This window comes from Oryzias melastigma, linkage group LG4, assembly GCF_002922805.2.
Source record: "Oryzias melastigma strain HK-1 linkage group LG4, ASM292280v2, whole genome shotgun sequence".
In the NCBI taxonomy this organism is placed as follows: domain Eukaryota; kingdom Metazoa; phylum Chordata; class Actinopteri; order Beloniformes; family Adrianichthyidae; genus Oryzias; species Oryzias melastigma.
In genome coordinates, this window is record NC_050515.1 from 6,982,620 (window position 1) to 7,009,572 (window position 26,953).

General features: G+C 39.9%; 2 protein-coding genes across 5 annotated transcripts in view; one reads left to right on the forward strand and one right to left on the reverse strand.

The window, feature by feature from the left end:
- The window catches only part of mydgf (myeloid-derived growth factor), a 9,028-nt gene extending 1,100 nt beyond the window's left edge, over positions 1 to 7,928 (forward strand). Inside the window, exons 2-6 of the mRNA XM_024278786.2 lie at positions 878 to 928; positions 1,004 to 1,065; positions 1,431 to 1,512; positions 4,948 to 5,020; positions 6,731 to 7,928. Coding sequence (XP_024134554.1) covers positions 878 to 928; positions 1,004 to 1,065; positions 1,431 to 1,512; positions 4,948 to 5,020; positions 6,731 to 6,810 — 348 coding nt within the window. The 3' untranslated portion in view covers positions 6,811 to 7,928. The remainder of the gene's footprint in view (positions 1 to 877; positions 929 to 1,003; positions 1,066 to 1,430; positions 1,513 to 4,947; positions 5,021 to 6,730) is intronic.
- Positions 209 to 22,678, reverse strand: LOC112150441. 4 transcript variants are annotated; one of them, XM_036211461.1, is made up of 5 exons: positions 19,858 to 22,678; positions 13,704 to 14,757; positions 4,706 to 4,764; positions 2,472 to 2,746; positions 209 to 619 (listed from the first exon to the last, which is right to left on the reverse strand). In XM_036211461.1, exons 1-2 carry the CDS (start codon positions 20,806 to 20,808, stop codon positions 13,852 to 13,854), a joined length of 1,857 nt encoding a protein of 618 aa, XP_036067354.1. In that variant the 5' UTR covers positions 20,809 to 22,678; the 3' UTR covers positions 209 to 619; positions 2,472 to 2,746; positions 4,706 to 4,764; positions 13,704 to 13,851. The 4 variants fall into 4 exon arrangements, with proteins under 4 accessions (XP_036067354.1, XP_024134553.1, XP_024134552.1 ...); XM_024278785.2 differs by having other exon boundaries at positions 4,706 to 4,767; XM_024278784.2 differs by lacking the exons at positions 209 to 619; positions 2,472 to 2,746 and having other exon boundaries at positions 3,126 to 4,764.
- Positions 22,679 to 26,953: the final 4,275 nt, after the last annotated feature.

Consider the following 26,953-nt stretch of genomic DNA (forward strand, 5'->3'; position numbering starts at 1 on the left):
GCAGTTATTCCATCTGACAGATTTTCCTAGTTCTATGTGCTGATTATTAACCTTTAGATCACAATTTAAAAGATGATTGTTTATATAAAAATAGGTCTTTATGCCTTTTCTAAAAGGAAAAAGTTGCTATAATTATAACATTTTTGCAGTTTGTACTGTGTGTACACATTTTATTAATATTTGTATATTAGTTGTTTTTCTAATATATAATATAGCTAAAATTTAGCTAGTTAAAGATGTGGTTTGACTTAAACATTCAGCTCTACTGAGATCTCCAACTCATTTTATTGTTGTTTTAGACTTTTCTTGTTTTTTTTTTTTTGTTTGTTTGTTTTTTTCCGGTCTTTTAAATATATTTTTTAAATTAAGTTTATTTTAAATCAATTTAAATAATAATTTTGGAAACCATTGGGTACTTTTAATATGAAAAGGGAGGTTAAGTTTTGCACCTGAACATTAAAGCAGTTTGAAAAAAACTTTATTTAGCTGAAAACATAAAAACCTGGCCTTTGTCTGTCCTGCATGGATGATCCGGGCAGTAATATGAACTCCAACCGTATGATGATGATGATGATGATGATGATACAGTCGTGCACAAAAGTGATGATATGGACACTCCCTGTAAAGAGGATGGGAATTATTTAACACAATAGCAACAAAGACAAAATAATACTAAAAAAAATGTAAAAAAATCTCCTATAGTTTAGTTTGTTTATCAGATGGTCTTTATTTTTAATTTTTTTAAATAGAATTTAAGCGTTATTTACTCCACAACTGGCCAGATTTATACTACTTATGATCCCTTTTTTTAACTTGGCAAATTTGTAACTTGTAGAGAAAAAAAAATCCTTTTTATTTAGTGTTTCTGTGTTTTCAGGGGGATCATGAGTGCACCTTCACCTATGCTTCACAAGGGGGCACCAATGAGGTACGTTTCTGACTCTGTCTCCATCAAAAGTGTGGATTAAGTGCTTAAAATGTTCCTTTCTTTCTTTCAAAACAGCAATGGCTGATGAGTGTTGGTCTGAGTGACGACGACACGCTCTTTTCCTGTTCGGTGTGGAGGTGAGGACGCCACGTTCTCAAACTTTCAGCTTTACCAGCATTTATTCCCTGGTTGCTGCAGCTGGTTGTCACTTCAGCCGAGTGTTTGTGTGTCTGAGAAGGACAAACATATGTGTGGGTTCACAGCATGAGCAGTTCGTGCCTCCCACACAGTCGAGACACCGAGCTGTCTGCGGTGACGCTCCTCTTCGCAGCGGTGACCTGCTGTTATCATGGCAAACGCGCGCCATCTGCGCGTCTGCTGAGTCACCGCGTTCCGCTTCTCTGCTCGCCTCTTCTGTGGTTCCAGCGTACTCACGCGTGACTCTGTGACTGAATGATTGTATGCAAATGGATTCATAAATGTCTTTTTCATTTTGTGGCAGGCCTCAGGGGAAGTCGTACCTGTTTTTCACTCAGTTCAAAGCCGAGCTTAAAGGAACCAGAATTGAATATGCCAGCGCATATGTAAGTATGAAACTTTGATTGTGATTTCACTTTAGAGCAGGTGGGCTAAAGTCGAGGCCCGGGGGCCGGATCCGGCCCTCCAGATCATTTTATTTTATTGTTATTAATGGCCGGATGTTATCTTGCGCTTATTTCTTATTTGAAAAATTTTGACAAAATATATTTTTTATGGGGAGTAAAATATTGAAAGTTACTTAAGGTTTAAATTGATTTATTCTGGAATAATATTCCTGCATTTTTATTATTCATAATTATGTTAAAAAAGTTATGGTTTTAAAGTTTTAAAATTTGGCATTCTGCTAGACTATTTTGCTGGACTATTTTGGGATTTACTAAGATTGTTTTTAGGCTATTAATATTTAAGCTACATGGTAGCCGTTTTGGCTAATTTAAGTTTTTTGTTTATTTGTTTTTAGGGTATTTTGAGTTTGGCTGATATTTCAGCTACATGCTAGCTTTTTTTTGGCTAATTTAGGCTTTTCTTTTTAAGTTTTTTAGGATATTTTGAAGTTTAGCTATTTTTTTCAGCTACATGCTAGCGGTTTTGGCAAACCTAAGTTTGTTTAAGGCTAATTTGGCATTTAGCTAATATTCTGTCTATCAGCTTTAGCGTTTTTAGCTATCATTTCCAGCATCTTCAGCTATCAGCATTAGCATCTTCAGCGGCCAAATTCAGCATTCAGCATTATCACAGGCAATGCTACATATGATTATGTTAAAAAGTTTGTGTTACAATGTTTTATAATTTAGTTTTAGAGTGTTCGATAAATTCTTATCCTGTTCGCCTCGCTACTAATGTGTGTTTTGGATTTCTGCCCCTTGTGCGATTGACTTTGACACCCCTGCTTTAGACTCACAGAAAAGCACTTCCAATGCATTTGATGGCCCAAACTCCATTCACGTCCTCCCAAATTCATCAAAACGTTTGACTGGTGAATCCCCAAAGCCGTACAACTTACCATAACTGAGGAAAACTCTCCCGTTCCTCGACCTGAGTGCTGTAACTTTTGTGGGAGTCGAGAGAGCCTCGTCTCGCTGGTGCAACACTCCTCACAAGGCCTCTCCAGCTGATGCAAACTGACAGCGTTTCTGCTTGCTGTTTCCACTCTGTCAGGGCTGTGATAAAAGCCTCTTATTGCCGAGTGTCTTTGCAGAAATAATGTCAAAAAATCCCGGCGAAGTCTTGTTGAACAAGTCTGCGTAGCATGCAAATGATGAGTCATTCAGCCAGGATCTGTCAGGATAGCATTGTGTGTGTCAGGTTCAAGGCAAAAGCTGCAGGCAGACCTTGTTGTTTCACACAGATGCATTTTTTTTCTCTTGACCGTGAGTCTCTAAGGAAGAAAGAGATGCCACTACGCATATTTCTGTCCCTTCTCTGTGAAAACAAGAACCTCAGGCGTCGATGTTGACACTCAGAATCTGTAAACATGAACATCGAGGACTAAAGCTACACTAGTTGACGGTCAAATCCCACAATTATCTTTACATTAATACATTTATTATTAAAAACATTCATTTGTATTAATTCGATTGAAACAAACTTTCATAAATACCAAAGAAATGTCAGATTATTATAGAAGCAGAGATGGAAAAAAGGCATCAAACAAATCTATATTTTTAATTTTTTATTGATTGTATTCAGAAAAAAGATCAATTTTTTGATCGGTGTTTGTATCAAAAATCCTAAAAGTTTCTGCAGATCAATGTTTCCAATATTCGCTTCTGCAGATTCAACTCCTGGAATGTTTGAGCGTTCCCACAAACATTTCTGTAACTTTTTTATGATTGTCACAACTCAACATTCAATAACATTATCCAGCTTTGATTGACAGCTTTGTGTTCATGTTTTGCACCATTTCAGTTCACTGTTAGAAAGGAGAAAATCCATTCTGCCCCCAATTTTCTCCTTTTAAATTCAATCAACAGTCTCCCATCTCTATCATTAAAGCAAAATAACTCAGTTTTATTTATAGCTTTTTACTGATTGTCTAAAATATTAAGCTTTCCTAGTTATTTCAGTGAATGGAAAGACCAAACACACAATTTTTACGAATAAGTTTGTGTATTTTCTTCAGATGTAGTTCCTCCTAATCCGACATATTAATTTCCCCTTTACTGCCACCTGTACTTTTACTACCATCAGTTCCTCTAAACCAGAGGTCTGCAACCTTTAACACTTCATTCACTAAATTAATTTGGGCTTTTACTTTGCTAAACTTTTGCTTTACTTGATAAAAATAACTGAATAACCTGTTGCTTTTTGGTATGAACAAAACATAGAAGATAGGATTTATTTTCAAATATGAAACTTTTTTTTGCTTTTTAAGCAGTGAGTTCCTTTCAAAATAAGAGACCCTTTTTCTGATAGAATCACCAAATCTACTCCAATTAAAAATTTAAACAAGCAAAGTCATAAAAATTATATTTTCTTTAGTCATTCTTTTCTCTACTGCTGTTAACTGGATGATATGACCTTGATGGTTTAGGATCATCATTAAAATTACATTTAAACATGTTTTTTTGCAAAAATTGTTTGACCGCAATGCATTGTGGTCTATATTCAGAGATGCACGGTAGATTTTCGCAATGACTTCTGGGAAATTTCTAGTGCTCTCGATTGTGAAATGGTAGATTCAGATAGCACTAGAAAATGGTGAATGCACTATTTAGTGAGTAGTGAAGGAACTCGGACATAGCTGTGGTGTTGGTGAACTTTCTAGAACAAAATGTTCTTTTCCCATATTGGGTGAAAATGTGAAAATCACCAAATTTCGCACCTTTAATACTTAAAAAGAATTCCTTTAGATATCTCCAACATGTGAGTTTGTTCATAGATTTAAAAAAATTGAGCCCCATAAGAGATTCTGGTTTCTCCCAGTGTGAGGTCATTTTTTTTTTTGCGGGTCGTCGTTCCTTAAGCTTGAATCTCTGGTAACTAGGTGCAAATTTTGGTAAGTTTTTGAGTTTGTGGCGGGGTGAAATTTTCATTCAAATGAGCATTTAGAAAGAAAATTGTATTTTCTTGAACCAGAGACCCTCTCTAAAAGGTTATGAGGTTGCAGATCCCTGCTCTAGTTCTTCCATGTTTACATGATGGGATCATTTTTGTGGCCCCGTCATGGTGGAAGTGATGAAGGCGAATGCCTGGACTCCTGCTGAGTCACGGTTTGCTCCGTGAAACATGGCACACCTTGACACACTGCTTCCTCGTGTCTCCTCTGCGAGCTCTTCCTCCTCCTCCTCCTCCTCCTCCTGCAAAGCAACAAGACAAACACAGCAAATGCCTTCACTAACAGAACTGCCACAACACACCGCAGCATCTTCTTGACCTTGCCTTCATGTCTGCCACAAACAAAGTAATCTTCTGTTTTAATATTCTGCCTCCTTTTCTCCTCCTCCTCATCCTCCTCTTCATCACGGCTGTATCTTCAGTCCCAGATAGCAGCAGGAGGACAGAGCGACGTGCCTCTGAAGCCGGAGGAGTTTACCGTCAGAGAATCAACAGGTGAGGAATTGATTGTGTCTCCAAGTGTTCAATCAACTCCCCCTGCTTGTTGCATCAATCTCAGTTAAACACCCCCCCACACCAACCACAGCTATCAGGTTGCAGGTTCCCCGCCGCCTTTTCCTCCGAAGCATATGTTCCAGCTGTGAGCAGGTTTTCATTCGTCCCCGCGGCGTTGTTTGTCGCATTCTGCTCTGAACAAATCCTCACAAAACGGCGTCATGTCCTCGCTGTGATTAGCAGGATTTGACAAGTCGACCCAACCGGCAATTTACTTCAGCTGTCACTTTCATCAGCAGATTACACGCCGCCGTACAGAGGCTTACAGTCAACGCACTAAAGCGAGCCCTGTAATGACGACAGATTCGGGGATAATCCCAACGCCCAGGAAAAAATTACAGCCATGATTTTTAGGCATAGAGTCTGAACAGACTGTAGCAGACATGGAACGGGCTTCAGTCTCCACTAGAGGGAGCTGTTCGCAAAAATGTAATTAGTAAAGGATAAAATGTAGTAGTCTTGAATTAAACATTTTACACTTATCTGTACATGTGTTTGTTTTTGGTAAAAACTGACTTTTTAAAATGAAAGTTAATGGGAAATTGCTCAGGTCTGCCTCCGGTGGTCTGTTGAGGAATTGCAACTTTTGGAACTTGATGTTTTTGTGGAATTTTTCTGATGAATATATTAAGAAAATTAAGTTTAAATTTGAATTTCTTAGTTTTTCTTCATTTAAATCATTATGTAAGACAAAAAAATGGAGAAGCAGAACTTATTTGTTACGTAGAAAATCCACTGGGCGGGCCACAAGCTCCCTACCATACAGGGAGGGGAAAGGGGGCGGGGTTACTCCTCACCAACGATCCCACCCAAAACTCAGGCGTGAAATTCTAATGTTGCTCTGCAGAAACTATGTCCTAGAGATTGAAGAAATTTAGGCTAAAAACAACTTAATCATAATAAAAAGACCCAGTAAATACTTTTTAATTGTATTGATAGATCTCTATTTTGAGTCAGCTATTTGTTGATACTAATATGTTGTTTTGTGATAGATAAACTAGTAAAAGCAAACATGTCCATTTTATTCTAATTGGAAAGTGATTTTTTTCTGTCTAAACTGCAGAGTTGTTCACCTGGTTAAAAACCAGCATCATTATTAGGTACTAAATGTGTCTACAACTCTTTGGAGCGCGACATATTTTTAGAAATGATGAATCAGATCTGTTAATTGAGTAGAAAAATGTCATTTGGCTAGACATATTTAGCAGACTTGAATCAACCTCTCAAACATTTGTCAAAGACTGATTTTAAAAAGCCTCTTTCTTTTCAATATGGTTAAGCCATTTTTAGCCAAAGTCAAGAAAATCTATCATTTTTTAGGACTGTTGGTACAGAACAACCCCACCCCCACTTCCCGTTACCCATCACTGAAAGATCTGTTCACACTCTCTCATGCTAGCAACAAAACTGAGCGATATCGGAGCTATGCAGCCGTTCAGCTTTGAGGAAAACAAAGACGTTCAAGGATCTATTTATCTGCAAGTGATGCATATGCATTGGGCTTGTGGTCCATTCTGTGTCACAAACACCCCCCCCCCCTTTTCAATTGTCTTTTTTTTTTTCTGATTCGCACAATTTGAATAGTAAAAATGCTTAGAAATTCAATTTTAAGCTACACATGACTTTCTTTCCCTTTTTAATGACTTCCAGTGATCCACAATGATGGGAAGTTCAACGCCCAGCTCTCCAAACTGACCGCCATTGGACGGACGCAACACGACGAGCTTTAACTGCTCAGAAGTCCGACGCTGCTTCGACCAATCGCAGCCTTTGCTGAACTCTGGGAGGGAAGCGAATAATGAAAGAGGAACTTTATTCTGGAGGGACAACTGAAGGCTGAGGCTGGACGCAGAAAAATATCTAGCACCTTTTTTTTTTTTTAACTTTTAGATTAAAACACAGGAAGAAATTTCTGATCTGTTCAAATGTTTTTTCTTTTGTTTATCTTTGTGAAATTGATTTTGGGTAGGATATGTGCGTGAATGTAAACGGTGGAGGATTGGTGTCTCGGGGGATTTCCTAGTAAAGACAGGGCAGCACATTTAGACTATCCGTGGATTTTTCCATCTCCTGTAATCCCGGGAGGAAAGCGAGTAATCCTCGGGATCGTAATGCAAACACACAAACGAGTTTAGATTCCTCAAAGAAGGAAAGCAGAACCCCAGTCTGCGTTTACGGTTTTTTATCTGCAGAAAACTTTGATCTGGGCTTGTTTTTCTGGGTCTTCTTTGCTTGATGTTACAGTCGATCAGTCTTTTTGTTGTTTTGAATCTAAATTTTAGGACAGATTTCGATTTCAGTTTGAAGTTTTCCTCCCTATACTCTCATTTCATGGAACCCCGCTGAAACCTAAAGCCCAAATACTGGAGGACAGAGCATGCACAGGCATTTGGATGATAATGCAGGGGGGCCATATATTAGATATGCCAGCACATATATTCCCCCGGCTCTCCTGAAGCCTCTGCTTTCATCTTTTATTGCCACAGAAGGGGGATCAGTGAAAATACCATGCAGGTTTCTGAACTTCTTCATTATCACTTGTCTCTCCGCCCCTCCCGCCATAGCTGCTCTCTTATGTGGAGAGCACGGCTGCTTTATCCAGCTGACATTGATCCAGCCCTCTAACAACACCAGTGTCCAAGGATTGAATTCAGATTTGAGGATTTTGGTGCCGTTATTCCAGTGTGGACCGTGTTGGTTCCTCTCCAGGAAAGAGAAAAACCTCCAAATCCCGACTCAAAGTGGAGAAAACACACATGATGTTACTCGTTTTCTTCTTCCACCTGTTGCCGTTCCGATTCATGATGAAATGTGACGGGTGTTCCAATAAAGACGTGTTGTCACTGCCGCTGTTTTTGTCTGGTTGCATCAGTCTTGATCTGATTGAACCTCCCATATCATTGTCAAAAGGGTAAACATGAAAGGAGGGGGGGGGATTAGATTGCCAGAGTTCAGGCATTAAATATTCTGAGTGCTGTCGGAGCCGGGACGCGCTGAACACCCAGGATGCCGTTTTTATGTCCCGTCTCATCTTTGGAAAACAAGCCATCGCTAAAAGTAATGCATTCCTTATTCCAGCTACCATTAAAAGAACTTTCAACAAAAGCTTTATCCGAGTAATTCAATATTAGCACCAAAATCTATTCTGAAAGCGTAGTCAATCTGCATATTTTGTGCTAAAATATACCATTCAAGGGATAAAGAGCCTCTTTTGTTTGTTCTTGATTTTTCGGGAAGAAAAGCTTAGCAGGGAGGATCTACTAAATCCAAAGGCGCATATGGGAATATATGGAGTGCTGATCTTTGTGGGTTTACAAGGATAGATGGCGTGGAAGGATTTATTCCTCTTGTCGAGCCAAGAGGAAATCCTGCACTGTCCTCGTGCTGACAGACATGAGTTTGATGCTTTCTTCTGGAACTTTAAACGTCGATAAGTCACTCGTAGGGAAATCTCGTGTGAAGCAGAAGTTTGTTCAAAGTCTTATTTTGTAAATCCTTGGAGCAAATTTTGGGCTGCAACTTCCTGTTTAGTAGGAAAAAGTCATAGACTGTATAAGAGAACTGGACTAAGTGAGCCCTCCCCTTTTGAGTTCCAAACAGGAAGTACCTGCTGGCTAAAAGAAGCCAAAATCCCCTCGACTTCTATAAATAAATAAACAAACAGCTATTAATCAGTCATTCTATTGGTCAGAATAACCATTCTTGCTATGATAGCATCTTGCTAATCCACATTTTTTTATTTCTAGTTATAAACTGGCCAATCAGATGCCTCAGCTAATGCATGTGGTCCCCACTGGCCTCCACCTCAAAGATTTGATTGACTGTTTCTCCTTCCCATTCAGTGGAAGGGGGTGTGGACTTTGAACAAGCTTACTTCTGATTAGCATCAGTGGTTGCCATAGAAACATTGACCAAGACCAATCACTGTCGACCGGCTCCAAAATGGCGGCGCCCGCATTGCAGAAAAATGTCAACTGAATTGTCTTCATTTGTGCAGTAAGGCATTTTGTACAGGTGACATCACACTTGCCCAGTCCAGTTTTCTTATACAATCAGAGGAAAAAGTTTTCTGTTGGTATGTTGAGTCCATTGACTGTAAGTGAGAGCTGGACTGAGTGACTCCTCTCCCCTGGCATTTCAAACAGGAAGTACCCACTGGTTCCAGGAAACCGTAATCCCATAGACTTCTATTGAGAAATAATCCACTATTAACCCCGTAAAGCCCACTACATCAAATACATGCAAGAAAAGTATTTTTTAATGGATTGAAGATATTTTAAACTCTTTGATGAAACCACAAAAAATGCAAAGTCATTTTTTAAGAGGATGTTTTTGTAAGTTTTTGTTCACAGTTCAAGATGTAAAAATACTGACATGAGTTTTCAAGAAAAAAGCTCATTATTTAGCAATTGTCTCAAATTTGATCCACACATTTTTAACATGGTGTAACTGTATAAAGATAAAAAGTTAAATATAAATACATATTAAATTCTTTCAATAAAGCAAGTAGTCATTAAAAATGAATTACGAAAGATGAGCTTTCTCACCATTCAGTTTGGAAAATTAGCTAAAAATTTTCCCGCCAAAAGGGCCATTTTGAAATGAGCAGGAAAAGCCCCTTTTACAGCCCCTAGTGGAATGATGATGAACTACAGGGCAGAACACACAGACCAGGTTATTTCCAATGGGTTTTTAAGGGAAGTTTGCTAATGAGAAAGGGTTCTCAGAAATGCCTAAAGACAAACGGTTATATAGCGTTAATATATTTGTCATAATAACCATTCTCCTCTTTTTTTCATGATATTTTTTCTGCAAGTTATTCAAGTTATAAATTGACCAATCAGATGCCTCAATTAAAGTAAGTGATCTCAAGTCAAACGTTTGATCAGGTTCTGGAGAATCTGATTCCATGTGTGGACTTCCAACAAGCTCAAACCTGATTGGCCAGAGTGGTTGCCATAGAAATGATAACTCAGTTTACCAACATTGTCTGGCTCCAACATGGTAACGCTAGCTCACTCCAGCTCTCATATACAGTCAATGGTTGAGTTTTAGATGGTTTTCTACAGGACTTAGTGGTTCTTCAATATGTCCATCCAAGTCCTGAGTAAATTTTCAAAATAAAATCCACATTATGAACTCATTTGCTGAGACATTCCTTCAGATCCTTGAAAGTTTTAGTTGATTTAAAAAACAAATGTTTTCACTTTCTTAACATTTTTCACAATAAAATTGAACCGGAAGATACATTTTAAGTATCAAAATCCACTTAGTCACTTTTGAGGTTGTGCCAACCCCATCTACTGTTGGAAAAACGGCGAGGAAGACCCTATAGGGATGGGCTGATGCCATTTTTTTTCTGGCCAATATGATAAACGATATTTCCCCTGCAATTGTGGCTGATACCGATATTTAAGTGTCTACAATAATAACAAATTTAGATTAATTTTTTTTTATAAGAAACGCCCTTTTTTGCTATTCAATCACATTATATTTGACCTTTTCAACATACAGCAAGAGCTCTCGTAGAAACACTTTAAAATTGGAAAATATTCAGATTATTTACTATTAAACGTAACTAAATCATAAACTTTCCATTGCTAAGGATCTATTATGAACATGTCAAAAATAAAGTGTTTCTGAAAACGCAACAATATCGATGGATTTTTTTTTTTAGCTTCATCCTGATACCGATAAACTAAAATTATGCAAATACAGATGCTGGCACTGATATATCGCACATCTCTAGTAGACCCTGAGCAGGTTGCTAGTCTGTCGCAGGGCCACATGTTCAGACATACGCACAGCAGACAACAATGTAGAGACATCAATTAATTAATCATTTTGGACTGTGAAGTACCCAGAGAAAACCCACATGCAAACTCCATAAACCTTCTCGCTGTGAGGCAAAATTTCTCCTCTTTTTTTAAAATTTGAAATAGCTCAAGTTCAATCAGTTGATTGTTTTTATATGAAAGCGTGAACAGCAGCTCTATGGTTTCCTTCACTCTCCATCCTGCTGCTGCAAATTCATTACCAAGCACCAGATAGCATCAGTCATTACGGGAATAAAATCCAGCACAAGAAGAGCATCACTTACTCTTGTTTCAGTGACACATCTTAAGAACACTCAGAAGTCTTGAGTCAAGCATTTTCTTTAACATAAAATTTAAATAACCCACTTAGATTAACAGCTTAAAGCGACGGACAACCAGGAACCCCATTAGAAGCCGGATTGAAGCTTTTTTCTTTCAATCTTTTATCTGTCTATGTAGAGGAAAAAATGAGGGCAGCATCAAGTCTCACAGACTAAAGGAGGATTTTGCCACACAACCCTGTCGCTTACTTATTTATTCAGGCCCAGCTGGAGTTTCTGTCTCCCTGCACACCAGCTCTTTAATTCTCTGCCTTTAGAGGTGAACAGATGGAGCTTGTGGACAGGTCAGTCAAGAAGCGAAGGAGGTGGTATTTTTTTTTTTTTGGCCTTGCATGCATCCAAACGCTGATCCTTTCAGGTCAAACTCATTCGGGATATTAAATTCTTTCCTAAGTTCCACATCTGTCACAGATCTCTTCTTTTCTTCTAAGCCACTGAGCTGTCACCAAACCATCACACATCCTCACAGCGGTTTCGACAACACTGATGCAGGTGAGCGGACACATCCGGAGGTGCAGCGAAGCGATCGCTCGTTCCGTTTTTGAATTTGCAGCGTCCTCCAGATTGTGGTCTTTCCGTTAATCCATGTGTAAAGTAAAGGCCCGGGGGCCGGATACGGCCCTCTGAGTAATTATATCCGGCCCTCCAGATCATTTTATTTTATTGTTATTAATAGCCCGATGTTATCTTTAAGTTGATTTATTTTGGAATAATATTCCTGTCTTTATATTATTCATAAATATGTTAAAAAGTTATGGTTTTAAAAGTGGGCATTCTACAAGCTTTTTGGACTATTTTGCCATTTTCTAAGATTTTTTGGGGGCTATTTTGGAGTTTTTGACTTTGGCTAATATTTCCGGTACATGCTAGCTGTTTTGGCTAAGTTAGTTTTTTTTTTTTTTTAGATTTTTTGGCTGTTTTGGAGCTAGGCTAATATTTAAACGCTAGCTGTTTTGGATAATTTAGGCTTTTTTCTGTTGTTTAGGCAATTTTTAAGTTAAGCTATTTTTTCAGCTACATGCTAACTGTGGGCTGCACGGTGGCGCAGTGGTTAGCGCTCTTGCCTCACAGCGAGAAGGCCCCGGTTCGAATCCCGGCTGGGACCTTTCTGTGTGGAGTTTGCATGTTCTCCCCGTGCATGCGTGGGTTTTCACCGGGGACTCCGGCTTCCTCCCACCCTCCAAAAACATGCTTCATAGGTTCATTGGTGACTCTAAATTGTCCCTAGGTGTGAATGTGAGAGTGAATGGGTGTCTGATTGTGGCCCTGCGACAGACTGGCGACCTGTCCAGGATGTACCCCGCCTTTGCCCTTCAGCAGCCGGGATAGGCTCCGGCACCCCGCGACCCCGAAAAGGATGAAGCGGTCAAGAAGAAGATGGACATGCTAACTGTTTTGGCTAATCTCGGTTTTCTTTTTTTTTAGCTTTTTAGGTTAATTTGGCATTTATCTAAAATTTAATCTGGTTTTCAGCTTCAGTGTTTTAACTATCAATTTCAGCATCTTCAGCTATCAGCACTAGCGTCATCAGCAGCCAAATTCAGCTTACAGCATTCACACTAGCATTACCACAGATAATGCTATATATCTAGTTCATAATTACGCTAACCCTTCCACTCTTCTTGTCTTATTATAAGTAGGGTCATCTGGACCCCACAAGACAGTGCGCTGAATTTCTTTTTATCATTGATTTTTGAGTTTCACTGATGTCCATGGCAGACATAAAATCCTGTCCACCTTTGTCCAGATTTGTCATGGAAAGAATCACACATCAGTATGTGGTTGGAGTCATCTGGACCCCAAAGAGACCAGAAGGATTTAAAAGTTACTGTTTTAAAGTTTTAAAAATTGGTATTCTGCTAGCTATTTTATTTTTTCAGGCTGTTTTGGAGTTTAGCTACATGCTAGCTGTTTTGGCTTGTTTTTGTTTTTTGGTTGTTTTGGAGTTTAGCTAATATTTCAGCTACATGCTAGTGGTTTTGGCCAAGTTAGGCTTTTTTTGTTTTGTTTTTTAGGCTATTTTGGAGTTTAGCTAATATTTACACACTAGTTGTTTTCGCTAATTTAGGCTTTTTTTCAGTACTAGCATCTTCAGCGGCCAAATTTAGCTTACAGCATTCACACTAGCATTATCGCAGGTAATATCATTATCGCAGGTGATATCTAGTTCATAGTTATGTTAAAAAGTTACAGTTTTAAAGCTTTAAAATGTAGTTTTAGAGTGTTCAATAAATGTTTATCCACCCGTGACCTAACGTGTGTGTGGATTTTGGCCCCTTGTGCGATTGAGACCCTACGTTAGTCTCTGGGGCTCCACTAAAGGGCTCAGGGAACATCTGCACTGAGACTCTTGTTACCGGTGATACCCCCAGACAGATGCCGCTGTGCCCTCTGTGTGTTCATGCACCCAAGAGATCTGATAAACCACAGAGCAAACAACAGCAGCAGAAAGCGGCTCTTACTCACCCTAAGTTGCATTTGCATCCTGTCACCTTGGAAACTTGTTGTCAGCTCGACGTGGTGAGCCCTAAATCTCCCCCTGCTCCCGCAGACATGTGGCTGGTGCTGTAAATATGGCTCTTTTCGATCAGCCTCCTCCCTGCGCTGCTTTGTCTCACACCGTGGTCGAGAGCAGCCTCCTTTTCTCGGGGTAAGGGGGAGCCTTGCGGGGCTCCTTCACTTTCTTTGTGAGCTGAGAGAGCCTGTTGTGGGGGTAAGGTGGTGGCTTGCGACCTCCGCGACCTTGTGCCGTGGGTGGTTTATCTGCGGTGGAGCACAGATGAGAAGGGCCCGCTGAGGACGCTCGTTGCTCTCTGTCAGCGAGCGGCGCAGGTTGGATGTCGGAGTCTGTGGGAGGGCAGCTGGCGGACTGAGGGTGGATCGGTGATGGAGTGAGTGCGGCGGCAGATGAGAGGTCGCTCTGTGAGGTCTGATAAGGCCCCACTTTAGTCTCTATGATGACAGAAGGACTGAGGGCAGGGGGCTGCGGAGACAGCCGAGAGGGAGGGGACGCGGGGTTGATCCTAATGGAGGAGGACGCCCCAGGCGAGTGAGGCTGGGAGCCAGGATGGAGGCTGACGGTGATCGGAGAAAGACCGGGAGTTGGAGGCCGACCGGGAAGACTTCTTTGGGGGGACAAAGTGTGATCACTGAAGTTCATGTTTGGAAGTTGGGAAGAACTTAACGTGGATAGGTTCTTCAATCCAGCTTTTTTGGGAGAAAACACCGGACCGGAAGTAAAGCGGAGAGTCCGGCTGCTCTCTGACAGAAACCCAGAGGTAATCCGGGCCGTCTGCAGGTTCTGTGGAGACTGGCTCCTGCTGGGATGTTCCCTCCTGCTGGGATGTTCCCTCCTGAGGGTTCCACACGAGTCTGCAGCATTAGTAGACCTCTGATGGGCGAAGCTGGAACCAGAACTGTAGCTGCAGTCGCTGGGAGGCTTGGGGTCTCCTCCACAATCCTGCTGCTCCTCTTCATTCAGATCAATGGAGGAGGTCAGAGAGTCAATCTGTTGCACCACCTACAAAACACACAGTGAATGCTGATGATCAGGGAGCAGCTATAAACATTGTTAGCAAACAAATAGATGAGTTCCTATAGGTGGTAAAAACTCATCTTCTTGATTACATCATCTATATCTCACTGGCTTGTTGGATATTTATCTGCCTGAAGGCTGTGGAGTTTAAAAAATCTGTTTTAGATAAAAATCATTGAGGAGTTTGAGCAAGAATCTTCTGTACTCTGCAGTCCAGATCTGTTCCCTGCAGGAGAGCATCTTCATGGTGGTTGTAGGACATGCAGAGATCAACAAAAAGCTAAGTGAACTATGGTTTGTGCAAACACAAATATCAACACATCAAGCTGATGGAGGATGGAAGAATTTGCATTTAAGTCAAGAAAGCAAAAAAAAAAAAATCAGAATCAAAACATTTCTTACTTTCTGTTTTGCAATAGAAAATAATCTTAAAAAGGACTTTAAACAGCAGATCTTAAAAGCGTGGGTCTTAGTAAAAAACATTTTTTTTTCTTAAAAATAAAAATTCTTTGTCATTTTTTGCTTTTTTAAAAGAAAATGTTCAAATTTTAAGAATGTTTTACCTATTTCTACTGGACTTTTCACATTTTGGCTTTCATCGTAAATGAAAATAGATGTTTTTTCACTAGTTTGCTTAAAACACAGTAATTTACTTAAGCTAACTCTACAAATTAAAACTAAATAATTCAACTTCATATCTTTCTCATCATTGGATTTACAGTAAATCCTTTTCTTAACCAGTTTTTAAAGTTCTCTAAACTTTGTCATCATTTTTGCATTTAAATTATTCCAAATTCCAGTTTAAATTTGTAGATTTTGCTGAATAAATCATTTAAAATATGTATTTTTAATAGATGGGTTTTTAGGACTTTTAAAAACAGATCACATACAAACAGGTGAATCTGAGTTTATTCATCCTGGAGAAAAGGAACTTTTGCCTTTTTATTCAGACAGCATATAGTTTTAGGAGATCACAAAAATTGCACTGCAACAGCCTAATAATTGGAAAAGAACACTAATCTTAATTATTAAAATGATTTCTCTGTGCAGTAAGTAACTTTTATTAAAAATAGAATAAAATTTAGAAACAAAGAGTTCCACAAAAGCATTCAAAAAGGGGGAAATAATGTAAAAAAAATAGAATTACTTCAAATAGAATGCCATACAACCCAATCATACACATTGTTTGCTAGTTCACAGCAAATTATTCTTATTTTTTTATATTTTATGTAGGTACTTATGTTCATTTTGACCAAAAAAACCTAGTATAAGAAGTAGAAATGACTCATTTTGGAAGCAAATGTGATCAAAATGAGACTATTATCTTAGTACGAAGTGACCGATCTTAATATATCCTCATAAAATCTAAAACTAGCACTTATTCTAATACCATTAATCAAAAATCTTATTTCTGACACAGTGAGAATGAATGTCAGTCTAATATTTAATTAGTCTAACAATAAATTTGAACCAAAAATGATGAAACCCAAAGGGATGAATTAAAAAAATACCTGGAAGATGTAGAGGAAAGAGTAAAAATTGGGTTTTTAATCTAAGTATCAAAAAGTTTGCAGTGTGGGGGAAATGAGAGGTAAAACTGAGATCTGAAACTGAATCTGGACTCACTACATTGCACTTACATGGTCAGCAGCTTGAAATCCCACCAGGAGTTTTCTTTCAATTTGAATGGTGGCCAACAAAATGCCTGATGAAGTGCAGACCTGATGGAGGCACTGCAGCGGCTACTACTCCATGTTTAAGAAATACTCAAAAGTGTGTCACACATCTGGCTTTAAAAAGTACATGCAGATGATTTTCTGGAATAATGTAAGAAAAGACGCTTCACGACAAATGAATTAGAGGACTTCCTGTGTCCGTGTAAAACATGAGTGTGGGCTGAGTGCACGTACACGTGCACATGCACGCGGCTGTATAATGATGGAGAGATTGGAGAAAATTACGCTGGGGAAAATGTTTGACCTAGCTCCCCACCTGCTCTGATAAATCCTCTGTCCACGCCGGATGAGTTTTGTTCCCCGCGCTCAACAACATCCCTGCTGATCTCAAAGGATGACCTGATTCTTTTTTTTAAATTATTTTTGCATGTATATTTTTCATTTTGAGAGAGACATTTGGTGGTACTTTGAAGCACAGCGTGTTTCAAATGGAGTGACGGAGTCGGAGGTGCTTGTTATTGTGAAGAATCAGAGGAGATAAAAGAGCGCTTTTCATCGTCTGCCTCCGTGACTGCTGAACTGGAGGAAAGAAAGCATGTTTTTAGCCACTTTTATGAGCTGCAGACCAGACCTTAATTGCAAAGTCGGGTCATTTGAGTCTCCAGGTTTAGCTGAGTGTTTGCTTCCCCTGAAGCTGTGTCAGAATGTCTCAGCAGAAGGTTGGTGTGTGTGCATGAGCTTGCTTTTTTTGTCTGGAAAGAAAGGCCTCCAGTGCTGATCCACTGTGTTATGACTTGAGCACATGTAAAATTAACTTTTTATTTCTCCTCACAGGGAAATGCGTGTCTTTCCAGCTGTCATCTCTTTTTTTTCTCCATCCCTGGCTCTGTCTGTCAGTCTCCACTTTCATCATTGTTTTTTAATATTGCTGCAAAGTAAAACCTCTCATCCAGAAGTTGTTTTGTTGGGTTTAGCCGTGACCTCGCAGATTTACATCCAAAGCCAAGAGTTAAGATTTGCGTGTCACTTTTACTGGATGAGCAGAATACGAGGAAGAGATACTCGGACGTAAATGGATTACAAAAAGCTTTGGATGCTATCCGGCCGCGCCTGGAGCAGCAGCTGTCCGCGAGGGGTGGGGTGGGGAATGGAGAGGATTTTAGAGGCGGGAAGACGGGAAGAGGGATGTGAAGGGGAACGCTGTGCTTAATGTCACACAGCATCATCTAGCAGCTCATGAATGCATCAGCCAAATGGGGCATAAGTATTATTTCATTCACTTCCATATACAAGTGTGCAGGACTTTGGTAAAAGTGACTGAATCCAATGTTAGGTGATTTGTACCTGAAAGTGCACAAACGTGAGCTTTTTTTACCCTTTAACACCATGTTTATGTTCTATGATTAAATGTAACTTTTCAACAGTTAACACGATAATGCCAGCAGATTCTGAAGGAGAATTATCGTGTTAACAGTTGAAAAGTTACAGTACATTAAAGTCCATTTTTTTATTACAAAAAAAAAAAAAAAAAAAAAANNNCCCAGTAGTGTTTTAATTATGACTAGAACAGTTGCATCACTTGCGATCATGCTAATGTGAATGTTTTTGCTGAAAGTAGTCACTAAAGATGCTTCAGCTTTTGGCTGACAATTGTGACGCAATTTACTTTAGTTCCTAAAGGGATTTACTGAAAATGCAAAAGCTATTTGTAAAATTTTAAATTTGCTAAAAGACTGGATATTTCTTTAAAATATGAAAGAACACAAAAGTTGACACACCTACAAAAAATTGTAGTAAAATTTCTTAAAAATCTCTAAAACATGCCAATTTAGCTAAAATATTTAGTGTTGCTTAAATATGAGCTAAACTCCAAATTAGCCCAAAAAAACCTAAGTAGAAAAGGGCTAGCTTGTTGCCTTAATACTAGCTAAACTCCATAAAAGCCTAAAATTCCTCAGTAAACTATAGTAAAATGTTAGCATTTTGCTGTAATAGAAGCTAAACTCTAAATTAGCCTATAAAAAGCTCAGTAGATAACAAATTAGCCAAAAACGTTAGCATGTTGCTAAAATAAGAGCTAAACTCAAAATTCGCAGAAGAAAACTTCAGTAGATGCATTTAGCCAAGAAAGCTAGCGCATTCCTTAAATACTAGCTAAACTCCAAAATAGCCTAAAATTCCTAAGTAAACTAAATTAGTCAAAAACGTTAGCATGTTGCTAAAATATTAGCCAAGCTCCAATTTTTTAAATGACTATAAAAGAGGAAAACATAGACTTTCTCATTCATTCCCTATGGGGCATATTTTGCTCGATATGTCAAAAACTATAAATTTTATGAATACTAAAAATACAAGCAGTAATGTCCTGAATGTTTTGATACCAAGATTGATAAATTTGTGATCGAGTTTTTACGTGCCGAAAAACAAACGGAAAGGAGCAAGAGAATCACTATTGTGTGAATGACTTTTTTTAACCAAAATTCCACAACCTAAATGTCTTTAAAAGACAGTTTTTATGTTAATCTGAAGCCTCTGTTTCCAAAATCTCCTCTGAGGGGGCGTGGCTTTTGGAGCTCCGCCCCTGATCCCCCCTGTCTGATTATAATAGCTCTGTGTCTCACTAGCTTAAATCTTTACCATCTATCAATATCAGTAATGTCCAGCCGTATGGTTCTGATCCGGATGTCAGCTGGACGAGGAAGTGAAGATCTTCATGGACAGAACTTCCTCCAAAATCCTGATTCTTTCTCCTTCCAGTTCACCAAAGACTCTTTTAGCTAATTCTCCCATGTTTATTGACGTTGCTGTGATCAATACATTCAATCATTGGTTTCTCAGAGTTCTTGATAAAATAATCAAAGCTAACATCAAAATGCTCTTTCATTGATTTACAATCCTTTCCAACTGCGGTCAAATGAGCCGCCGTTCACATTTCCGTGGTCACATGAAGAAGCTCCGAGGAGTCCGGTGGAGATTTTCCAGCATTCTCAGTCCTGCTACCGTAAGTATTGGATGAAACTCACACAAAAAATCCAGTGATGCTGATTTGACCACAGAAATGTGAACGGCGGCTCATTTGACTGCAGTCAATGTGAAGATACCATCTTCTCTTCTCCAGAACCTGAACTAGACACTAGGAACAGATGAGGGTTTAGTGCATGTGCAGCAGAGCTGTTGTTACATAAAAAAGGCTCAAGTAATTCGAACAGAGTCTGTCTGTGACAGTTTGACTGATTTAAAAGTTCTCTTTCATAAGAAAAATGCTGAACATACATGTTAAAAACTCAAAAAACAGGATTTTCATTGGAGGGGGACTTAAAAGGGTCAAGAAGAATGATTCTACAACTATTACTTTTTCTTGATTCTGTAGACGTATGTTTCAGAACAAAAGACAAACAAGTTAGGTTACCTCTTTCATCTCCTCCTGAACATCCCTCAGAGCCTTCAGAACCTTCTCCAGATTGTCCACCACTCGTTTGATCTGGTTCCTCACCACCTTCCTGCTGCAGCCCGCCTCTCTGCTCTCAGACACCGCCTCTTTGTTTAGTCTGTGGCGTGCCCACGTCTGGTTCTGGTCTGGGATTGGGTTCGTCCTGGCTTTCCTCGGGCCTCTTAGAGTCGCGGTGCATCCCAAGCCTCTGCTGGGAAACTCTGCAGAGAAGACAAGCCCGTTTGCAGGTCCGGGTGGATCCTTCAAGGCTCCCGGGTCCAGACTCTCCAGGTTCCTGCTGTGTTTGTTGATGTAGCTGAAGGTGGAGCTGAACCCCTGCTGCCGCTCGATCAGTCCCTGAGTGTCTGAGCTCAGCCAGATGGAGGAGTGGAGGTCTCTGTGGCGGTATGTGGTGTGGCTGGTGTAGTCCAGCAGCTTTCCTGTCCTCTCGTCCGTGCACAGAGCAACAGGCAGGTTGCAGTTTGACTCCTCTGAGACAGGAGTGGGAGGAGGTCCCACTAGAGGCCCATATTTCCTGACGGAAGTGCCTTCACTCTGGTGCTGATGCGAGCTCCGGTGTCTGTCCCGGGCAGCATCCTGCAGGCCTCGCGGTCCATCTTTGGGGTCCACCTCTTTGGTCTGGTTCCACTTGCTGTCCTCCTTCTGCTTGCCCGGCAGTTTGTGATGCCCCCGCAGCACCACCATGCCATTGCACCGAAGTTCCCCCTTCTTTGCCCGACCCTTTCCGGGGATGGAGAAAAAGCTGATCCCTTTGGGTTTCTCCAGGTTGCTCCTGGCCTCGGAACCGGACCGGAACGGTCCGTTGAGCCCCAGGTCGCCGCTGCTGTGATGAGCCTTCAGACTATTGCGCAACCACGGGATGAAGTGGGGGGACTTGAACCCTTTTTGCTCCCCGCTGTCGGAGAACATGGTGATCGGAGGATGGAGAAGAACTTAAAGTAAAGATACCCTCCTCCTCCATCAGCCTCCTTCTCCCAAACTTTTTCTCCAGTTTCTCTCCCCCCTCAGCTCCGATCCCGATGCTCGTTGCCGATGCTTGTTCCTGGATGTGCCGCCTCCCACTCTTCCCTCCGCTGCGGCGCTCCTGAGCCCCTCATCCCATCACCGGAGAGCTTCCGCCGCTGTCTTCCCTCTGTGCCGCCTGCGTTTTACTGGTGCGATGGCAGTGGAGGCTTCCTGCCTCTACATCCCTGTCTCCCCCCTCCCGACTGCATTGCGCTGCGCCTCCTATCCTCGCTCTTTCTTCCTCCCACTCCCTCTCTCCGCTCCCTTTTTATTTTTTCTCTGCTCCCTACCCCATCTCTGCCTCCTCTCTGCTCTTATCGTCTTTTCGTCTCCTCCCCTTCTGGATCATTGACCCCCCCCCACTCCAACTCCCCAGCTCCACCTCCAATTTGCAGCTGAAGTTCAATCAAGATGCCAGTGTTATTAATCCCCCTTTAGCAAATGTGACTCCTCCTGCCTCTGTTCTCATCTGATTACTCCTTTACTCGGCTCAGCCCCTCACAATTAAATGCTGCTCAGGACACCAGAGGGGGTTTAAAGGGGGAGGAGGCAACAGCCAGGGATGAAGGAGAAGGGGGCATTTAATTGTGGCCTGCAAGAACGGAGATCAGCTCCGGTTTGACAGAAACTATAAGCTGCCCAGCTGCAAACAACAGCCTGCCTGTTGGCACGGCTTATATTAACTGTCAACAAGTAGCATGGCGTTCGGGTCCCTGTTGTTTCCCTGTTTCATTTTCTGACAGACATCCAACTTCCATTTGTTCCAATTAAACACAGGCCGCTCCTATTTTGGGATTTCTCATTTAAATTCAAATTTATGGCTGTCTGGATTAGATTCCTTGCGTCTGACAAACTCAAGGATGCCTCCTAGGTGCTTTCTGTCTCCGTCGCTGCTGCATTGGTGGGTACCTCCCTCTTTGGCTGCATGTGAAATGAAAGAGCCCCAGCAGAGCGCCACAAAAACCCCGACAGTTTGATGTCACTCAACAATGAGACACTCAGGATCTGTCAGCGGAGCCGTCAACTCTTCAGGTTCTGCTAAAGTATGACTTCATCCGCTGTCATACTGTACACGGCACAGGAGATAATACAGACTCTGGATTGATGTAATCTCCAGGATAAGACGGTGGCTGTTGAAAGAGTGCTGTCAGCCTGCAGTGACCATTAGTCTGGATTAAGAGCAAAAAGCAGGGAGAAGAGGGAGCAATAAAGCAGTCACTCTTAATCTTTTAAAGCCTCTTGTTGCACATAACACGCTGCGTCACACAATTGAGTCTGATTCAATGAAGCGGCGTTGAAAGAAGAATTGAATGTAGCTTTTGTGAGAAGAAAATTTCTCTGTGAAATAACCTTTAATCGTTTCTTTGTTGGCAAACATTCATTGTTGGTCACACTTTTTCTCTGGTTCCAAATAAAAAAAGAGGATTTTCTATTCTCAAAAGAATTCTTGAAGATATTTGGGAAGCAGCTTTCAATACCAAAAATACATCTCCAGAGAAAAAGTCAACATTTCCTACAATTTGACAGGAGTGGGCAAACTACGTCCGGGGGCCACATGTGGCCCCTTAAACCAGAGGTTTGCAACCTGCAGCTCCAGATCCACATGTGGCTCTTTTATCTCTCCATGGTGGCTCGTTGGCCGAACATAAAATAAGTCAGAGAGACTGCTGACCAAGACATGTCGACCGGCAGAGTCAGGAGCTCCCTTCTAATGTCTGCCTAACCAAAACTACCTAAAGAAAACAAACAAACAAAGCCACCAAACTAAGACTACAACCCCAAACTAAAATAATAAAACCCAGCAGTCTAAGACTACTGAGGACAAAGAGGAGAAAATAACAAAAAATAAATAAAAAAAAAAAAATAGCATTTTTTTAAAGTAAGGATTACTTAATTAGCATTTCTTTAATTTAGATTAGTTAAATTTATAAACTGATGGCTGAGGTTCACATAGATGATGAACTATGCAGGTTTTTACATCCCTGAAGACGTCTTGTTGGCTCAACTCTACCTCCAGAATGAACAGATTTTATTTGCAAAGCAAAACTTTGGTAAAAAGTTTGATCTTTTATGAGTTAAAAGCACATATTATCTTATGCTTCACAACATTGGTTACTAGCTGCCCAGAGCTGCACTGAGATGATCCTGTTTGGCACAGAATGTCTTTTATTTTGAGTTATTTGAGCTTCTGTCAAACATAAAAAAGAAAGAAAAAAAAAATCACATTTTGAGAGATACTAGGTTCATTTTATATTCTTAATTTTGTTTGTGCCAAAAAATAAGACATAATTCATATTTATTATTGAGAAAAACAGAAGGTCATGAATGCAAATCCAAATTTCTTAGTAAAACTATACGGCTCCTTCTAGGTTTTTTTCAGTAGAAAACATGTCCAAAAGGCTCTTTTACTGTTAAAGTTTGCCGACTCGTGGACTTGGACAAAAATTCAGCATTTCTCACAATTTGATTTTTTTTTGTTTGTTTGTTTTCCACCAAAAATTCCTATTTAAAAAAGACAGGAGTGAACAAACTACAGCCCATTAAACTGTTTAGTCCACCCTAACAAACTGTAATAAATTATATTGATAATCCTTAAATCCTTATTAATGCTTATTTTCATCATAATCAATCTATTATTTTATGAATCGATTATTGATGTATATTAAGCTTAAATTGATTCAAATCGATTTGATCAACCAATCCCTATCATTTGCACTCACTTGGTGGTGAAAGATTTGTTGTTTTTCTGATGTTTATGTGTGTTTTCCGAGTCAGACAGTCATTTTTCCAACACCACATGAATGCAGCATTTCTTTCATTTGAGTTTTTCCCTGATGGACATCAATCTATTCTCCAAATTAGCACAAATATTGGAACAAAAGCAGCAGTTTTGAAATAAGAGATCTGAAATATTCTGTTTTAAAATTGATCATTTTGTTTTCAATCAAAATTAACGATTTCAACCAGAACTTTTTCATTTTAAGATGAGAGCGCGAGACATTAAACCTTATAAAGTAATTCACACTTTTTTCAAAACATTTGTTAATTACCAGAGAAATATACCTAAAAAATTGTGTTTTTTTTGTGCAAATTTAAAGATTTAACTTGTCTTTAATGGGCAGGACAAATTTACAAATTCCATTGGCAGACTTGTTCACTTAAACACGAAAAAACTCTTATTCTACTCTATATTTCTGAACTTGAACATTTCCCCAATGTTTTTATTCATCAAAGGGGAAATGCTTTCAAAGAAAAATGGACACAGAGTGTAGAAAAACATGATAGCGAGTAGATTGTGTGTAGACTTTTGAACAGAGATGTTCTTTCAAGTTTTAAGATGTGAAATTATCTGAAACGTTTGCATGTTCAGAAGTTTTAGAATGAAGGTTTTTATTGAAGGAGGACAGCATGTTGACATAAAGTGGCAGCAGAGATGAGCGTACCAAAACGTGAAGTTTTCATGTTTCATGTGGGTTTTCTTCAAATACTTTAACTTCCTCCCACAGCCAAGACATGAGATCAGTTGCTAAGTTTGAGTTTGTTGTATGACTATGTTTGTGTGGTTGTTGGTCTTCATGTGAAGCCCTAACATGTGTCCAGACTGCACCCCACCTCTCACTGGGAAAATGGGAAAAAGATGCTTTTATAATGATTTTAGGTGGATTTTTTCTCTAATATGGAGTTTCAAGCATTTAATTTGATGATTAATGATTAAAAAAAAAGTATTTTTTAGATTTTATTAAGGATAATAAAATTGAAAATTTGCTGAAGATCTTAAAGTTTTAATTTGTTGCTCTAAGCTACGCTTCATTAATAGATTTAATGTTACCTTTTACGATTTGAGTCATTATTTCAGACCATAATTATCTAATTTTATTCAAATCCAGGAAATATAGTTTAGGTGGTGTCTCAGAAACTCATAAAGTCTGAAGTGAAAATGAATCAAAACTTTTGGGACAAATTACAGTAAGTCCTAACCTCGAAATATACCATCAAACGCTAAAATAGGATGCCAAACATTTTGCTTTGTCATTTAAAAAAAAACTTTCAAAATAAAAGGGGAAGCTCCTGATTTAATTATAAACTGAGTTTGATGCCTCTAAAGGACAACAGAAACCTGAGCGTGTCCTGCTGTTGCTAAGAAGGTGACAGATGTGGGCAGATCTGATTTCACAGCATTAACTTCTGACAATTTTTTTGTGTTTAAGAGGTTAAAAAATTGACCTAAAGGTGGGTAGTTTTTACCAAAGATTACAAATACTATAAATTAAACCTATTTTAAGCCAAAATGTGAAGATTTAGCAGTTACTTTGTGTGCTAAATGTATTGAAAAACACACAAATTTGCTTTTTTTTTTTTTTTTAAACCGACTCCAAGGAAAATTGTGGTTTTTGTTGTTTTTAACATGTTCTTGTGGCCTTTTTCTCATTATGGAGGACATGTATGAAGAATATTAAGCTTAAATTGCGTTTCTTAATATTTTTTTAAAATTCAAATTGTTGTGAATCAAAAGCAGACAAAAATGCACTAAAAAAAACCTTGTAGGTGTGACCTACATTAAAAACAAGCTCCCTGCTCTGCTCCATTCTGATGAATCCACTTGCAGACAAATAGATCCATGAACATCTTCATTTTTTTGGTCTGAGCTGGAATCTGGCTCTAAACTATACAGCTAAAGCTCTGATATTGTTGCATCGCTAATGTTAGCTTAGGGATGTGAGGGGATGGAAGCGAAGGGATGATGGGATACCAGAGGAGGCTTACTTCAGGACCAAAAGGCCCACAGAGGCAAATTTCTAATGAACTACAGCTGCTCTGCAGAAACTATGTCCTAGAAAACAAGAGGTTTTTGGCTAAAAATAGCATAACCATAATTAAAATCCACTGGGAATGCTTTTAAAATAAATTAAAAGACAATTTGAGTGGGTCTTCAACATCTCCGTCTATTATATTAATATTCAGAACATGTGTGAATAATTAAAGTGAAAAATCTGAAGGTGCCAGGTGACATTTTTCCTTTCAGGTGTCCTGCTTTAGAACCAGGAGGCCATCATGTCGCCGCCGTGAAAACAGACACAGCATATGGCCTCCTGGTAACCTTGTCCCCTGCCTCCTGCAGAGCTCTCATGCTTGTTTTGAGCGCTGCAACAAGCCGACTGTCCCTCATGAAGCAACCTGCTGAACTCCTGTCGCTGCGAGAGCGTTTGCAGATCTTTCACAGGAACAAAGGGCATTGCTGGGAGAAAATCTCGTATGACTCAGTGGAGAAGATGGATGCAGAAAAAGCAGAGTTTTGGAACTTCAAGGTTTAGTTTTTGTGCCAAATGGCTTTTAGTCACAGTGAGGATGCCTCTGGGCGTGAGGGAACTTTCTCCAGCTGCTTGGACGGTAGCTTGTGGAAGGATTATGTGTGTATTCAGATGCTTTAAACAAAATGGAAATGAGAAGTTTCCTGAGAGCTCACAGTTCTCTTTTGTGGCATTAAAAATGGAAGTGAAGCAGATGCCGTCTCCCCTGAAGTGTCCAGCATCACGCTGACTGTAATCCTGAGAGCTTCAGGCGTGGAGCTCTGCGCTTGAGGAGTGTGCGTACAGTGCAGCCGCTCCCTCCCTGTCCTCTCATGTACGTGTCGTGAGTTGTTTGCTTTCGGATTCCTAATGCCGTCGGGCTTTTCATCCATGAACGACGCGTCAGTCAGGTGCTCTCTGAGGAGCAAGAGGAGGAGAAAAGGAAGAGGGAGACGCGGGGACCCCGAGAAAAACACAAACTGAGGAAAGGGAAGGAAGTTGTGAAAGACTTCCAACTTCCAAGCTGACTATTATAGCTGTGCTTGCCAGAGGGGAGAGTGCCTTTAAGCATACTGGATGAGTAACGATGTGGAGGGACTACAAAAGCAAAGTAATACATAATAAGCAGCTGTGCTCTGCCAACTTGAGATTGGTCTGAAGAAAAACAAAAAATACTAGAAATGTTGCATTCCCTGCGATAATGCTATAGTGTGAACGCTTGTAGCTTAAAGTCTCTGAAGATGGTGAAGCTTTTTGCCGAA